The sequence below is a fragment of the Hemicordylus capensis genome, chromosome 7 (assembly GCF_027244095.1).
Source record: "Hemicordylus capensis ecotype Gifberg chromosome 7, rHemCap1.1.pri, whole genome shotgun sequence".
Classification (NCBI taxonomy): domain Eukaryota; kingdom Metazoa; phylum Chordata; class Lepidosauria; order Squamata; family Cordylidae; genus Hemicordylus; species Hemicordylus capensis.
This window is the reverse complement of record NC_069663.1, coordinates 19,904,483-19,921,911: the sequence shown is the minus strand read 5'-3', so window position 1 is coordinate 19,921,911 and position 17,429 is coordinate 19,904,483. Positions and strand designations below refer to the sequence as shown.

At 49.2% G+C, this 17,429-nt stretch overlaps 1 protein-coding gene across 1 annotated transcript in view; it reads left to right on the top strand.

Annotated features, from left to right (window-relative positions):
- The window catches only part of LOC128332825 (uncharacterized), a 58,523-nt gene that overhangs the window by 36,988 nt on the left and 4,106 nt on the right, over positions 1 to 17,429 (top strand). Inside the window, exon 7 of the mRNA XM_053267585.1 lies at positions 3,370 to 3,690. Within this exon, the coding sequence (XP_053123560.1) occupies positions 3,370 to 3,690 (321 nt within the window). The remainder of the gene's footprint in view (positions 1 to 3,369; positions 3,691 to 17,429) is intronic.

Here is a 17,429-nt window from a genome sequence, read left to right as displayed (position 1 = left end):
CATGTATACCTTGGAACTCTGTTTGTTCAGCCCCTAATAATGGAATCCAAAGCAAAGAATATATATTGTATATATGTCTGACCCACATATAATGTTTATAGCTTCTGCATGTTACATTCTCCATGGGAATTACCCTGCTATATTACTGTTTCCTTCTATCCCCAATGTAGCCCTTGTGATGGGTTTTCTATGGAGTTTCCCAGTCGTTGGCCAGTGGAGCAAAATCCGGGCTAGTAGTCATTACTCCAGGATTCACTACAGGGCTACAAGGTAGGTTAGGCTGAGAGAAGGCGACTGGCCTAGAGTCATTCTGCGAGCCCTTTCTCACAATCAGTGAGAAATGCTTGGCGGCAGGCAGTTGGGAAGGCAGCAGACGCTCGCCTTCTCCGCAGGCAACCTTGCTGCCAGGTCCAGGAGAATCAGACTGTGCAGTTCTGCGTGCCCAGATGGTCTGCTGCTTCACCCAGCAGCGCGGAGGTGCGGGGGGCCAGGAAATGTAGCCCCACCCCCCAAACTTCCACAATGTACTGCACAAGTGCAGGCACTCATCAGTGTTACAGCGCCGGTGAAAAGCAGCCGGCGCTACACACAAGCAGGTAAACGGGGTGCTTGCTCCCTTAACCTCATTTAGGAGGTGGGCCTTTTGGGCCGGTTCGCCACCGAGGCACCACTAGGATCGGACGCGATCCCGGCAGTTCTTACATGCATCCAAGTCCGGGCTTGGCTGCGTGTGAGAACAGCCTCAGTGAATTTCATGGCTGAATGAGGATTTGAACCTGGGTCTCCCAGGAATTGGTGTCCATCACAAATGTTAAGTGGTCCAGGGCCCCCTCTGCCCCCTAATTCGAGCACTTTATCATTTGACGAATCCATGTACCTGGAATCACACGGTGAGGCATGATGAATCCGTGTACCTGTCACTCAAAAGCCGCCACCGCCGCCATATTCTTCCTCTAGCCCATCCCCGTCGCTATCGGCAGCTGCTCACGAACTCTCGCGAGAGCTGCCACACATGGGATTAGCGACGGGTACGTTTAAGAGAAATATGTATATACAGAAGATTGTTTTAGGAACAGGAAGAATTTAGTCTGCTGACGGGTGTGTGTGTGTGCTGTGTGTATAATCTGACTATACTTCTTTTAATGTTCTGTGCCAAGGTCATCCAAAGTCTGTGCCCAGACAAGCTGGATTTTCCAGCCTGTATAAATTATGCAGATCGGAAGAAAGAGGCTTGCTTTCTTCTTTGGCAGGGTTTATTCTGCAGTGGCTGCTAATTTACATCACGTAGCCTGGTCTTGCACTGAAGGCTCAGCCCCCACCCCTACCCCCGCCCCTGGCTCTGTAAAATCTATGGCTTCTGGAATGTCATCTGTTTTAAGCAGCTCTTAAAACACAAACCATGAGGACTAGTAACATGCTCTTTACAAATGGAAGCGGATATTCTCACAAAGCCAAATTCTGGACCTGAGTCGCAGAGGCTGAGCCCTTTCTGTGCTCCAGGGGAACTGTGGTGTCACACACAGCTCTGCTCTGAAGCTTTTGTGACTGCAACTGTAACTCAGCAACAGAAGAAGGTGCCTAGAGGGATTGTGCAATTACCAAGGAGAAAGGGTTGGGCAGATCCTGCCTGTTGAGGATAGCATATCCTGCCTTGGGGGAATCAATTGGACTAGGGAATCCAACAGGCTGCATCCAGTTCTGTGATTCCCATGAGCCTATAATCCTTTCGTTCTGTTTTTATGACCAGTGTCACTAAGCAAAGCTGAAGGAGAAGAGTGATTCAGTCAACATGATGTACTTGGCCTTCTGCACAATCCCTCACTAATTAGCAAATGTATAAAACAAAAGGGTATTGCTTAAATCAACAAGGAGTTTGATTACAGGAGGATAAAACTAAATCAAGGACAGGTGATTCAGCTGCGAGGTACACAGAACCCCCAGAATTTTATCTGATTCATGCTTGAATCCCAAGACTTCAACTTGTTTTCTCTTTATCTCTTTTTAGAAGGTTTCTCACCCTCATGATTCCTTAGATAGGTTCAACGCCTAATGTCCCCATGAAGAGGATTGCTGGTGGCAGCGAGCATGAATTGTTCCCTTTGCTAAGCAACATCTGGCTTGGTTTGCATTTGGATGGATGATTGTATGTGAGAGCTGTAAGATATTCCCCTTAGTGGATGGGGCCATGGCTCCATGCTTGCCTGCCTGCAGATGATGATGATGATGATGATGATGATGTTTTATTCATTCATTCATTCACACAGTCAGACAAGTGTTATTGACTAGTTTGTTTTATCCAGACATCGAGTCTTTCCCAAGGACCTAGGATGCCTGAATTTTATTGTCAATGTTGTTGTTGTTGCTATAAATATTGTCGCAAAATGTAAGCTGTTCCCAGTAAAGTTGCTTTTTGTAATTGACTGATGGTAATTTCCGTGGCCCCTATGGTGTTGAGGTGCTCTTCAAGTTGTTTTGGAATTGCACCTAGGGCACCAATTACTACTAGGATTATTCTGGTCTTCTTCTGCCACAGCCTTTTTTAGACACCTCTAAAATACTACAAAACACAACAGAAAAAATATGAAGGAAAGAGTTTTGGAAGAGCCCTGCTGGATCAGGCCCAAGGTCCTAGGAGCTCAGCTCAGCATGCTGTTCCCAGCAGATGCCTCTGGGAAGCCTACAAGCAAAGCACTGTGGAGATTGGCAGCCTCCCTTTAAAAAAAAATGTCCCTGGCATATGCTGACAGAGAAACATAGGCAGCTGCCTTCTACTGAGTCAGACCACTGGTCTATGCAGCTCAGTATTGTCTGCACAGACTGGCAGCGGCTTCTCCAAGGTTGCAGGCAGGAGTTTCTCTCAGCCCTATCATGGAGATGCCAGGCAGGGAACTTGGAAGCTTCTGCATGCAAGCATGAAGATGCTGTTCCCAGAGCGGCCCCCTCCCCTGAGGGGAATATCTTGCAGTGCTCACACATGTAGTCTCCCATCCAAATGCAAACCAGGGCAGACCCTGCTTAGCAAAGGGGACAATTCACGAGCCACCTAATGGCGCAGCGGGAAATGACTTGACTAGCAAGCCCGAGGTTGCCGGTTCGAATCCTTGTTGCTATGTTTCCCAGACTGTAAGAAACACCTATATCGGGTAGCAGCGATACAGGAAGATGCTGAAAGGCATCACCTCATCCTGCGCGCGAGGAGGCAATGGCAAACCCCTCCTGGATTCTACCAAAGAAGATAGACTGTTTCTGTCCATGGGTGCTTCATTTTAGGGGGCTAATGAGAGGGGTTATTTGCCCAACTCTTTCCCAAAAGCCTTCTGAGCTAGTGGCTGCCACCACCCCCCTTAATCTGGAGAGGGGCTGGGTCAGAGAGGGGGGAGAGCGCGACTAGGAGGACCCCTGGACCTGGAATCTGGCGTGCGGAGAGAGGCAGGTCAGAGGTGCGAGGTTTCCTCCCCACACCTCCCGCGTCGACCCACCTCTCCCTTTCCACTGGTCGCTCCCTCCCCACGTGGAGAGCAGAGAAAGCCAGAGCGAGGAAAACAACCCAGCTCCGCATCTTCGCGCAGTCTTCTCCTCCGCTCGCTCGCTCCCTCCCAGGCTGGCTCTGCCGCAGTCGGATCGCTCGTTGCTACGGATCAGACCCGCCAAGGAGCAGCACCATGGCTACCCCCGCGGCGCCCAACCCTGGTGAGACTCCCTCGCCGCGCCTTGCGGAGGCAGGCAGGGGCTGGGCGGAGGAGGGTAGGGGGCCAGGACCCAGAGAGCGCATCTAGTCTGTCCCCCTTCGCAGGGGCTGGAGAGGAGAGGGGGCTTTGGAGGGGTGGAAGGGGGGCTGCCTTTGAGAGGCCTTCCAGATTGGAAACACCCATGCCCCCAATCCCATCTCTTGGAAGGGGGGGGTGTCTCCACTCTAATCCGGATCGCTCCCTTTTTAAAAGCCACCCCGCTCCTACCCCTAGGGGACTCTAGCAGCCCACAACTAGACGCGTTTACACGCAAGTAAGCTCCACTTCGGGCCAGTGCGACGGACTCCAATGGAAATGCGCTCTCCAGCCGTAGATGCCCCTGAAAAGCTGCTCCGGAGCCACTCCGGAGCGGCGCCGGCAAACACAGCCGGTTCCAATGGGGGCCGGGCGGGTGGTGCAGAATGCGTGCGAAGCCCGGCCGCACCGCCACCCGCACCCGCCTTGGCCCCTTACACCCCAGTAGGTTTCTTCTGCAACTCCGAAAGCGACGATCCGAATCCTGAGAAGCCCTAGGAGAAGACGCGATTTGCAAGAGAGTGGAGTGGGTTGCGAGCGGACTTGTTTGCAGCGGGTGCCAGGCTGCCCAGGTGCAGCTTGTGGTGTGTGGGACAGCATCCCCCCCCCCCGCCCCCTAATAAGTGTGTGTGTGGGTCTGTGCGTATGTGTTTATGGGAGACTGCAGAGACAGGTGTGAAGGCGCTTCCTTCCTCCCCCCCGCCCAAGCCCCGTGGTCCTCTGGGGCTTGCTGCAGGGACTGAGCGGATGGGCTCGGTGTGCGTGTGTGCTGTGCGTGTGTGTTTGCAGTCACACACACACAGCGTGTTGCCCGGCTCACTGCAGTCCTCGGAAGCCTGAAGTCATCCCTTCTGCGGCGGCCGCTTGACTGACAGGCTGGGAAGGAGCGAGATGTTACCGAGGGCGGCTCAGCGGGGCTGGATGCCTTGATGGAATGTGGCTGGTGGCCGCAGGGAGGGCTGCTCTTCCTGTGGGAAAGGGCCAGGAGTTTGGACAGTGCTGCTGTGGGAGCCGCGAGTTTGTTGTGCTTGTGTGTGCCGCCTCGGCCGCTTTCCCCACACGGACCCCTTGCCCAGGGCCAAGAGGATGCTGGCTACACTTGTGGTGCACGCACGGAAGGATGCAGGGGTGCAGATCCCCCCCCCCACACACCCCTGCAAGCCTTTGCGGAGCTCTCCCTCGCTTTAATGAACTCCCCTTGGCAAACCTAACAGCTCATATCTCCAATCCCCAAAGCATATTTTTCGTCCTCTCAAAAAGTGTATTTCCTCCCCTCACTTGCAAATTAAGTGAGGATTTGCTCCAGAGAGAGAGAGAGAGAGAGAGAGAGAGAGAGAGAGAGCGAGAGAGAGCGAGATGGCTGGTTATTTGAGCATTTGGGGGGAATTGCCAGTGGATGATATTGTATGCCTCTGTGGTGCTGGTATTGTAAATGTGTGCATGTGCACACACACGTCTCTCTCTCTCTCTCTGTGTGTGTGTCTGTCTGTTATCTATCTATCTATCTATCCATCCAGGGGCGTAGCAAGGTTGGAGTGGGCCCAGAGACAAGATTTTAAAATGCCTCCCCCTCACTGGAGCTCAGCTCATGAAGTAAAGAAATCTTTAATGAGGCTGAATCGTGATATAGATATAGATATAGATATAGATATAGATATAGATATAGATATAGAGGTTTTGTAAATTGTGGACGATGCAAGTCCTTTAATGGTACTAGAGAAAGCCATGCTGTTCTGCTTGCTCCCGGTCTTCACACTCACATCAGTTTCGGAGGATGAATACAACTGAAGGAAGCCTGGGCGGGTGCGCGGCTGGGGGAGTCGGTCATGTGATTTCCTCTGGGGGGCCCCCAAGGCAGTGGGCCCCCAGACAACTGTCTCCCCTTGCCCTATTATAGTTACGCCCCTCTATCTGTCTATCTATCTATCTATCTATCTATCTATCTATCTATCTATCTATCTATCTGTCAGCTAAACAGCACATCAAATGGGATGACTGGATCCACAAGGGAAGCAGTCAATCACTAAATGATATATTAAAACAGAAATAGAGGGGACTGGCAACAGAGATAAATGGAGGGATTTATTTATTGGCTGGAGATTTTGGCTTCTGCTTTCATCAGCTCTTGCTGGTTTTAATAGTAACACCATGCAAGCGAGGTCGGAGTGTGCCCTGGGACAGAAAATGAAAATGGGCCTCTGCCATCTTCTTCAGAGAGGCTGTGGGGGGTGGGGGGAGAGCAAAGCGCAAGCAGCCACCCAGCCGGTGGGCCCCCTCCCTCAGGCCCCCCTCATTTGTCCCCCACCTTGTTCGATGGTAGCTGTAGCTGCACCCTTGTTGGTGACAGTTAAGAAGGTTTATTCCAGAAGAGTTCTGTGACAAATGGATAGGTGAAAAAGGTTTGCTTGTTTGTTTGTTTATTACATTTATAGACTGCCTCTTCCAAAGGATCTGGGCAGTGCACAACATGATTGACAGATGGTCCCCGAATTAAGGTTCATGAACCAAGCTGCAAAGTGAGGTCATAAGGTGTCCAAGTCTTCAACCTGTCGATTCAAAAATTCCCCCCGGTGTCGAATAGTTCTGGGTTGTTGTTCAGCTGGGACTATCACCAAATCAGATAAAGTGTGCTGATTGGAGCGGAAGTATTTTGCAAAAGGATGTTCTGTTTTCAGAAAGGTGGGGGGAGAGAGACCGAGATCTGGTTGCCAAATCCAATCAGCACCCTTTATCTGATTTGGTGAAATTCCCCATTGATCAGCCCTTTAGCATCGAAATGTCAACACCAGGGGTATGGATTGTTATCTTGAGGACTCTTATGGCCTCAGTGTGGAGGACAAATCATGAACCTGAACTCAGTGGCCATCTGTCAATAATTTCCACCAATCCACCTGCCACAGAATTATTCTGCTGAACATTCTTAGGTGTTACCAAATTTTCACCATGCTAATTAAAAACCAGCAGTTGCTGATGAAGGAGAAAGCTTCAACCAATATATCCCTCTATTTATCTTTGTGCCAATCACCTCTAATTCACACACACTCCGCACCACACCACAAACACAGGCTCAATTCAAACATCATGCCAAGCCAGGATTAGAAAAATTTAGCTATGGTTTGCCATGATGTGGAAATTGACAAGCTATGTTTTGTGACCGTTAGTGCACAGTAGACTACAGATCAAGCAGTAGTGTACTGGAGGGATGGGATGTGTGTGTGTGTGTGTGTGTGTGTGTGTGTGTGTGTATATATATATATATATATATATATATATATATATGATCATCATCTGCTGGCAAACTAGAATTAGAAATCATGGTCCAAAGTGGGTTTGCAATCCCTGGTTTGCACTAACTCTGGTTTGATGTGATGTCTGAATTGCAAAATACATGGTTATGGCTGTTGCTCCACCTCCTAAGGCCACTGCTCCGAGAGATGGGAGTGCTGAGCAAGCAGGAAATCAGCTCTAATCCATGACTTGCCTGTACATTTGGAAACTCAGACCCATGGCTCAGCATGATGGCTAGCACAAACCATGGTTCGGTGTGATGTCTGAGCCACAGGCTCCGTTGCCATCCCATCCTCCCTAATTCCATCCACCCACCTTTTTTTTTTTTTTTTTTGCAGCATCCCTCTGCTTTAAAAATGGCTGCAAGATTCTGTCTGGGTTGCTGTGTGGTTAAAAACTAGATGTGCTTCCTCAATTATGTGTGTGCGTGAGAAAAAGAAGTAGGGACAAGGAAAGGAGGTTGTCCTGGGTGTGTATGGATGCTGTGTTGTGTGTGTGTGAAGTTTCAAGTTCTGCGCATATGGTATGATTATGCCATCTGTTATTTGTGTGTGTGTGTACGTGAATGACATTCTTCTCCTGGGTGTGTATTGAGTGGGTGTCTGTGAAAGAATGAAATCTGAGCCTCTCTGCTTGTGAATGTGATTGGTTGTGAAGTTTAGTTTGTCCTCGGTATTTGCAGGGGGAATGGCAATAGTGGATGGTTTCCTCCTGGCATTTCCCTAGATATCATGGGGAACTGTTCTAGGATGGTACATGGCAGGTACCTCTGTGTAGACTTTCAGTGCCAAAGGTGGGGTGAGATTTGGCCATGGCAAGGTGTATGCTGGGTTGCGAGACTGTACAAGAAGTAGGTAGTAACCAGTGAACCTGCAAGTTCATCCGTGGGGTGCAGTGTTCCTTCTAACAGGGATTCCCAGATGTTGTTGACTACAACTCCCAGAAGCCCCAGCTGCAATGGCTTTTGTTTGGGGATTCTGGGAGTTGTAGTCAACAACATCAGGGAATCCTTGTTAGAAGGAGCACTGGTAGGGTACTCCTCAGGCTGTGTAGGTGGGACATCATTTGTGAAGAGTGGGAGGCCGATTCACAGGCCAACGGGGAGCAGAGCTGGCCTTAAAGTAGTGTGCATGAATTGCCCCCTTTGCTAAGCAGGGTGTGCCCTGGTTTGCATTTGGATGGGTGACTACATGTGAGTGCTATACTTTTTAAATTTTATTTTTATTTAAAATGTTTTGTATACCGTCCAAAACGCAGGTCTCTGGGCGGTTTACAACAATACAATAAAAACAACAAATAAAAAGGTTAAAACATTACAATAATGTAAAACCACATTAAAACTATTACAAACCATCAAACTATTAAAGATGTTATAAGATGTTCCCCATAGGGGATGGGGCTGTATCTCAGGGGTAGAAAACCTGCTTGCACATGAAAAGTCTCAGGCTGAATACACGGCAGCATCTCTAGCTAGGTCTGGGCAAAACTCCTGCCTGAAACCTTGGGTGGGGAGGCACTGATAGCGTGTAGATCAGACTGAGCCAGATGGACCCATGGAGCCCTTTCTCACGATCACGTAGAAAGGGCTCCACGCTGCAAAACCTCAAAATGTTTACCTCTCCTGCAGATGATCCTGGACTTCTTACTGGGCGAGCGGATCACTTGCCCAGACATTCGCCGACTACTATCCGCAGCCGGGAGGTTTAGTGTCCAGGAGGATCACAGAACTCACTTAATGTACCATGCAAACGGGGAAATGCTTGACTCGCAAGCAGAAGGTTGCCGGTTCGAATCCCCGCTGGTGCTATATTGGGCAGCAGCAATATAGGAAGGTGCTGAAAGGCATCCTCTCAGACTGCGCGGGAGGAGGCAATGGTCAACCCTTCCTGTATTCTACCAAAGGAAAACCACAGGGCTCTGTGGTCGCCAGGAGTCAACACTGACTTGACGGCACATTTGACTTGACTTTAAGTGTGCTGTGCATTATGGGAAGCCTCCTGAGGAGCCCCACACTCTCCCAGCAGTGTTGCTTCTCACAGGGATTCCCAGATGTCGTTGACTACCACTCCCAGAATCCCCAGCTGCAATAGCTTTTGCTTGGGGATTATGGGAGTTGCACTCCACAACATCTGGGAAGCTCTGTTAGAGGGAACACTGTCTCCCAGCCCCGGCTGCAAGCAGATGGGGCTGGCAGATGATCAGCCAAAGGGGTTAAGAAAGCGCTTGCTCTCTTAATCCCGTTTAAGAGGGTGGCCGGCTCGGTGGGTTTGCTGCCGAGGCGCCGCTGGCATCGAGCACGATCCGGGCAGTTCTCACGTGTGGTCAAGACCAGGCGTGGCTTCATTAGCTCCGTTTTGGCTGTGCAGGAGAACAGCCTCAAAATCTGATTCCGGGCAAGGCAGCTTCCTACGTTCCTAGGGGTGTGCACGGACACACGTGTGCTCACGTCCCCTGCTGTATATGTGACTTTTATACACGGCGGAATTGTAAAGCTCTGTCCAGGCATGCCGATGAATGAGCAGGGGCTTTCTGATCGGCCACTGCTCTGTCCGGGAGCTGGTCAAGGTGTGTGTCTCTGCTGGAAGGCAGGCGCATAATGTGCTTTTGTGTGGTGCGTGCGTGCGTGCTGTGGTCCGTAGCCCTCCCTTTCCTCCCCATGAGGGAACAGCCCTGCTCCTATCCAGGTCAATGCAATGTGCTCTCCTGCACGCAGTTGGGGAAGTGGAGGGAGTCAAGAGAGGTCACTCCTAGCTACGTACGCTGATTTACATAGGCACATAAGAAGCTGCCTTCTATCGAGTCAGAGCATTGGTCCAACCTGCTCAGTTTTGTCTTCACAGACTGGCAGGGGCTTCTCCAAGGTTGCAGGCAGGAGTCTCCCTTTCTGGAGATGCCAGGGAGGGAACTTGGAAGCTTCTGCATGCAAACCTGCCATTGTTCTTCCCAGAGCAGCCCCCGCCCCTAAGAGGAATATCTTACAGTGCTCAGCACACATGTAGTCTCCCATCCAAATGCAAACCGGGGCAAATGCTACTTAGCAAAGGGGACATTTTCATGCTTGCTGCTACCACAAGACCAGCTCTCTTCCCAGTTAAGCTGCCATATACTGAGTCAGACCATTGGTCCATCTAGCTCAGTACTGTCTACCCAGACAGGTAGCAGCTTCTCCTAGGTTGCAGGCAGGAGTCTCTCTCAGTCCTCTCTTGGAGATGCCAGGCAGGGAAACCAGAACCTTCTGCATGCAGATGCTCTTCCCAGAGTGGCCCCCTCCCCAAAGGGGAATATCTTACAGTGCTTATACATGTTGTCTCCCATTCCAATGCGATCCAGGGTGGACCCTGCTTAGCAACGGAGACAATTCATGCTCACTACTGCAAGACCAAGCCACCTAATGGCGCAGCGGGAAAATGACTTGACTAGCAAGCCAGAGGTTGCCGGTTCGAATCCTCGCTGGTATGTTTCCCAGATTATGAGAAACATCTATATCAGGCAGCAGCAATATAGGAAGATGCTGAAAGGCATAATCTCATACTGCACGGGAGATGGCAATGGTAAACCCCTCCTATCAAAGACAGCCACAAGGCTGTGTGGTCACAGGAGTCAACACCGAACTCGATGGCACACTTTACGAGAGAGAGAGGGGGAGAAAGAGAGAAAGAGAGAGAGAGCTGCCTGACAATCAGCTTCTCGGGGTGATTTCGCACAATAAGCATTGGCAAATCTGTTTGCCACTGAGTTTACGCTCAACAGGGGGCCGATCACAGCTTCCTGACAAGAGGCTTGTATGATACAAGTGTTTGCTGGCATTCGACCTCTGCTTCTCCTTTTTAGATGGTTTGAAACTTCTAAGTGGTTTGAAACATGCACCTAAAAACAGCCGGGTTGATTGGAGACCAGGCAGTCTGGGACAAGCACACATCCTATCCCTGAATGTACGAATGTGAGCTTTGTCCATTAAGAGCTGTGTACATTTTTGTAAGGCTCCTGCAAGACTGCACTTCCCCCATCTACTGGAAGAGGGGTTTCCCCCCACCCACAGGGAGTGAAAGCTACTCAACGAGGACATAGGTGTGCACACGTGTAATGGCTGGGGGAACAGACACAATATTAATCCCTTGGGAATGCGAAGATGGGTGTGATATGAACATGTACATGAACATGAATGCCCTCTTCTGGGATGTTTACAGAACCACTTTTTTTCAAAAAAGAAAGAAAGAAATCCAGATTAATTAAAGTGGAATCACACCTTCTTTCAGGTTCAGTTTGCAATGTTCTTCCTAATGTGTATTAGAATTGTTAGTGGACAAATATGATAGAAAGTGGGGTGTGTGTGTGTGTGTGTGTGTGATTCTTTTACTGGCTGCCATCCCAATTAAATGTATTAGAGGAAGTCCTGTTGAAATTTAGTCATACTTTACAGCAGGGCTGCACCATTTCAACCCTTCAGCTGTCGCTGGACTATATTAGTTTCCATCATCCCCAGCTGCAGTAGCCCGTAGCCAAGGATGATAGGAGTTGTAGTCCAACAACAGCTAGAGCACCAAAACTGTGTGGCCTTGCTATAGAGTAACCTGGGGCGGCCCTTCCATGAGGCGAGGCGAGGCGAGGCAGTAGCCTCAGGCAGCAGATTATTGAGGCACCAATGAGGTGGCAAAATGCTCTTCTGTCTGCTGCTTTTGAAAAGCGGGGGGAGGAAAGTGCACACAAGGGGGGGGTGATATTTGGCAACCTGCCTTAAGTGCACACAGAAGCCTTGAGCTGCCACTGAGAGTAACTCCTGAAGAGTGCTATTGAAAGAATAAGTCTGGATATCAGCTACTATTTTCAGCCTCCTTGATTTTGTGGTCCAAGGAGTGATGAAAGGATGCTGTAAGTGTAGCTAATCTATGCTAACTGATCATGAGGGCCTGCCTTATGACAGCAACAGAGGCCTTTTCTCAGTCTCTGGCATCCATGCTGCTATTTTTGCCATCAGAGAAGCCTAGGAAGTGTCGCCTATGTGTGATGCCCGAGGTTTGCATATTCATGAGACATGATTGCAGTTTATGTTCTGTGGGGAGTCGCTTGGGTGAGCCTGTTTGGTTTGCTGTTATTGACAAACAGAGGCATTTCCTGGGCCAATTCCACAGAAGTGTGCAAGTTTTTGTGTGAAACAACTCTTCATTCTGGCTTCTGTAGATTTCTGTGTGTCAGCTGGAAGTTTGTATCATATGCCAGTAGAGACTAGTCTGCCGAAAGATTTCATATCCATTTCTGGAATATATCCAGGAACAACTCACAACAACCATGAAAGCCATTTGTCATTTTTATTTCCATTTCAGAGTTAGAATAGTCAAGACGGATAGTAGTGAGTTGCTCAATGCCATCCAGTGAACTTGTGAGCAACTTTGACTTTGAGCTGCAAGAAATGAAATTTCAAACAAGTGGGGAATCCATTGACATTTCAGGGTTCAACTTTGAGTTCTTCTTCATGTAATCATGATTTCTGAATTTTGATTTTGACATTCAGATGTGAGGGATATTTTAAAACCACTTCAATTTTCAACTAATAACTGTGCTCATTTGTACAACTTAACTGAGGATGGTGTGTCACACCGAAACGTCTTATGTTTTTATGTTTACCAACTTTTAGTTTTTATTTGCACAATAAAAGGTCTTTTTGTTGAGAGTTTTGAGTTAATATGTGCCTTGCATTGCCGACATATCAACTTATTTAACTGAGTTTTAAGGCAATAATCTTACACATCAGTTTGCTAAATTCAATCATTTTTGCACCTTACAAACCCAAATCCAAAAGTATCTCTAATGTTTCCATGTTTAAAAATTAAACAGAAGAGTTTTCGCAAGCAAATTCAAACTCAAAAAATGTGCTTGAGAACAACACCATCCCATATGTTTCTTTCAGCAATAATTTGACTCCAGTAACAGTGCAAAGCCAATTCTGTTCACAGGATATAACTGTGGCTAGTGCATGATTTTTAAAGAGAAAGAGCCAGGCTAAAATAAGGGCTACAAATTTAAGCCATTTTAAGCCTACCTAATTGTCATGGCAAGCCACCTAATGGCACAGTGGGGAAATGAGTTGATTAGCAAGCCAGAGGTTGCTGGTTCAAATCCCCGCGGGACTATGGGAAACATAGTTTCCCAGACTATGTTTCCCAAACTATGGGAAACACCTATATTGGGCAGCAGCGATATAGGAAGATGTTGAAAGGCATCATCTCATACTGCACCGGAGGAGGCAATGGCAAATCCCTCCTGTATTCTACCAAAGACAACCACAGGGTTCTGTGGGCTCCCGGAGTCGACACCAATTCGACAGCACATGTTACTTTACTTTACTTGTAATGGCCAACCAATGAGTCCTAGAACTGTAGCTCCGTCTGAAGCCATAAGGGCCCTCTGATGGAATTCTCAGCATCTTCACCAAATGATGTTTCCCACAATTCTTGGGAGGGGAAACCATGTTGTTTTAAAGTGGCTTACATTTGTCGTGCAGAAGTGTCCAAAGTCATACCTTTTGGCCTGGAAGCTCTGCACCCTCAGCCTAGAGGGGTGGGCGAGAGCTAAATGTGATTATATTTGTTTGTTTGTTGCATTTTTATACCGCCTTTCTGCCTTGACAAAGGCACCCAAAGTGGTTTACAGTATTAAAGAACAACAAAATTGCATCAGATGAAAAGCATTGTTGTCTCAGGCTGTTGGTCTTTTCAGGAGCCGAGGACAAGAGCGTGCTTCTCTTTCTTGCCTTCCTCTCGGGGCACACTGGTTTTTCAGTACTCCTGGGGAGGGCCTGACCCAACCGTCATTGATTGGTCATTGATGAGGGAAAGGAGCTCCGTACATGTTCAGAGACCCTCTTCTTTTCTTAGATTCTTTGCTTGAGGGCCAAACCCTGACCCTCAAATGGGTTCTGTGGCCAATCCCTAGTGTGGCCTAGCTCAAATTAAGCCTCGCCTGTGGTAACTGCATTACTCAAGCCTCGCATGTCAGAGGTGGACTATCCTCTCAGAATTGCGGTCTTCAGACACACAGCCTTTGTATCTCTTTGGGCATCTGCCCAGTCCATGTGCCAACCGCAAAACACTCTTCCCTTCAAGGACTTCTGAGGGGCTGGCCTGGAGCCATCGCTCCCCCATCTGCCAACCGAGGCTCAGATCCTGTTTTTCTGAGCAGGGTCAGAAGCCCGGGAAATTTCCAGGCATCTGCAGAATGCCACCTTCCCCTCTTTCATCGCATTTATGGATTCTGACGTTCCGGAAACCGCCTTTGCCCAAGGAGCCCAGGGCAGCCCCTTGAGAGGTCTTGGAGACGGAATTCTCCACCAGAATCCCACCGCTCTGCCTCGGTTGGCCAGACCGTGACGGGAAGGAAAGCACTCCTCGGCTTTCATAGCCAGCTCTGGGAAACGCCACTCCCTTTATCGCTCGCTCGATCTCTGCAGCTGCCCGGGTCCCTGGCTCCCTGGCTGTCTGCAGGGTGTTTCCTTGGCTTCCTTCCAGAACCTTCTGAGCAACTTGCTGACTCAGGAGGGGACTGCTGCACTCACTCCGCCGCGCCAAGCCAATGTCTGGGCCGCTAATTCTTGGAGAGACCAGGGACTCTGATAAGGGGAAGATGGAGAGGGAATTGAGGGGCCTGCTTGGGTGCAGAGTGGATGGTGGGCCGTTGATATAGAAGTTGGGGGGGGGGTTGAGCCACAGGTCAGCTGTCGGCAGTGAGGGGGTTAATATGGTGTGTGTGTGTGTGTGTGTGTGTGTGTGTGTGTGTGTGTGTGTGTGTGGTACCCAGGGCCATTCAGTTGTGCAGCACAGGACCGGGGGCCCTGGAAAGCCTCCTGCAGATGCTGGGCCAGAAGCCAGCCCCCTGATTTGCTGAGCATCCTTCCTGTCTCCTCAGCTGCCCCCTCATAGCCCTGGCAGCGGATTAAGACACTGCACCCGGCTATGCAGTGTCCTGTCTCCATGGCAACTCCCCATCCCCTGCATTGGAGTTTGCATTATTCATCCGCATTATTCAGTCCCTGCGCTGCTGCTGCTGCTGCTGCTGCAGCAACCTCCCTCGATCTTGCATCAAGCATTTGGGAGGCCTCTCCCTCCCTCTCTATATGCTGCAAGCAGATGGGAAGGGGGGGGCGACGATCATTATTTGGAGGGGGGCGTTATTGTATTAGGGGGCAGGGACAGTACAGACTAGGCACTGCCCCAAATACTAGAGTGAGGCTGGGGTCCGTTCTTTAGTGGGAGCATAGGCAGTGTTTGCCGGTGGGGGCCATCTAGAGAGGGGGAGGGAGCGGGGAGGCAGTCTGCAAGTCAGGCATTAATAATAATAATAATAATAATAATAATAATAATACCGCCCTTCCAAAAATGGCTCTCCAAAAATGGCTCAGGGCGGTTTACACAGAGAAATAACAAACAAATTAGCTGGATCCCTGTCCCCAAAAGGCTCACATTCTAAAAAGAAACATAAGAGAGACACCAGCAACAGTCACTGGAGGTACTGTGCTGGGGGTGGATAGGGCCAGTTACTCTCCCCCTGCTAAATAAAGAGAATCACCACGGTAAAAGGTGCCTCTTTGCCCAGTTAGCAAGGGTCTTAGGTGAGCAAAAACAAATTTCAAATTTGTTTGTTTCAAACAAACAAATTGGGGGGAAAGGGGGGGTCCTTAATCCGAGGGAGGGTTAATCCCCTCTCTCAGCCCAGTATAATTTCAGCCATAGCAAGGAGACAGCGGCCATATTCAGGCATGATGTTTTACCTGTATCCAGATGTCTGTACACATCTGCATGTTTGTGTGGATGACTGTATTTGTCTTCATTTAAAAGTGAACCTGAGTACTGCCCGTCTGTGGAGACCAGTGGTTCCCAACCAGGGTTCCTCCAGATGTTGCTGAACTACAACTCTCATCAACCGTAGCCATGATAAATTGCAGCTGGGAATGATGGGAGTTGTAGTTCAGCAAATTCTGGAGGAGCCTTGGTTGGCAGGTGTAGACAATACTGAGCTGGTTGGACCAATGGTCTGACTCCGTATAAGGTAGCTTCCTGTACTGATGGGTCTGCATTTGGCAGAACAGGTGGATAACTGCACCCGAGTCCAGATCTGTACCTGCGTACACGGCACCCATATTGTATGGGCGTTGAACATAATGTGTGAACCTGGTTAGCATCTGGCATGAATATGAGAATATAATGCCCAAAGAACCCCTGCTAACTGAGCAAAGAGACACCTTTTTGAGTGGTGATTCTCTTATATTTAGGAGGAGGAGAGCAACTGGCCCTATCCAACCCCAGCACAGCATCCCTCCAGTGGCTGTTGCTGGTGTCTATCTTATGTTTCTTTTTTAGATTGTGAGCCCTTTGTGGACAGGGGACCATCTTATTTATTTATTGCTTATTTTTTCTATGTAAACCGCTTTGAGAATTTTGTTGAAGAGTAGTATATAAATATTCGTAGTAGCAGTAGTAGTAGAAATGTCACCTTAAGTGGCGCAGCGGGGAAATGCTTGACTAACAAGCAGAAGGTTGCCGGTTCTACTCCCCACTGGTACTATATTGGGCAGCAGCGATATTGGAAGATGCTGAAAGGCATCATCTCAGACTGCGTGGGAGGAGGCAATGGTCAACCTCTCCTGTATTCTACCAAAGGAAACCACAGGACCCTGTGGGCGCCATTAGTTGCACCGGTACACTTCACTGGTACACTTCATGCTTCTTGTGGTAAAAGGTAAAGTTGCGCCATCGAGTCGGTGTTGACTCAAGGCGCCCACAGAGCCCTGTGGTTGTCTTTGGTAGAATACAGGAGGGGTTGACCATTGCCTCCTCCCACGCAGTATGAGATGATGCCTTTCAGCATCTTCCTGTATCGCTGCTGCTCAATATAGGTGTTCCTCATAGTCTGGGAAACGTATCAGCAGGGATTCAAACCGGCAACCTCTTGCTCGCTAGGCAAGTTGTTTCCCCACTGTGCCGTTATTTCCCACATTGTCCTCTTTTGCATTTGGATGACTACATATGACTGATGTGAGTGCTGTAAGATATTCCCTTTATGAAGGGATCCATAGCTTATCCATAGCCCAGTGGAAGATCATCTGCTTTGCCTGCAGAAGGTCCCAGGTTCAATCCCTGACAGCATCTCCAGTCCAGACAGGGCTGGGAGAGACTCCTGCCTGAAACCTTGGAGAGTCTCTGCCAGTCAGTGTAGAAAATACTGAGCTAGATGGACCAAGAAAGGCTATGCACATGAACAGCCCTACTTAGGTTAGGGAAGCCCTATCTGGGTAGGGGTGCTCATGTGCACTGCCAGGATCGAACCCAATCCTGGCACTGCCTTAATCCCAAACCCGGGTTTTGTACCGAGGCTTTAACCTGGGCT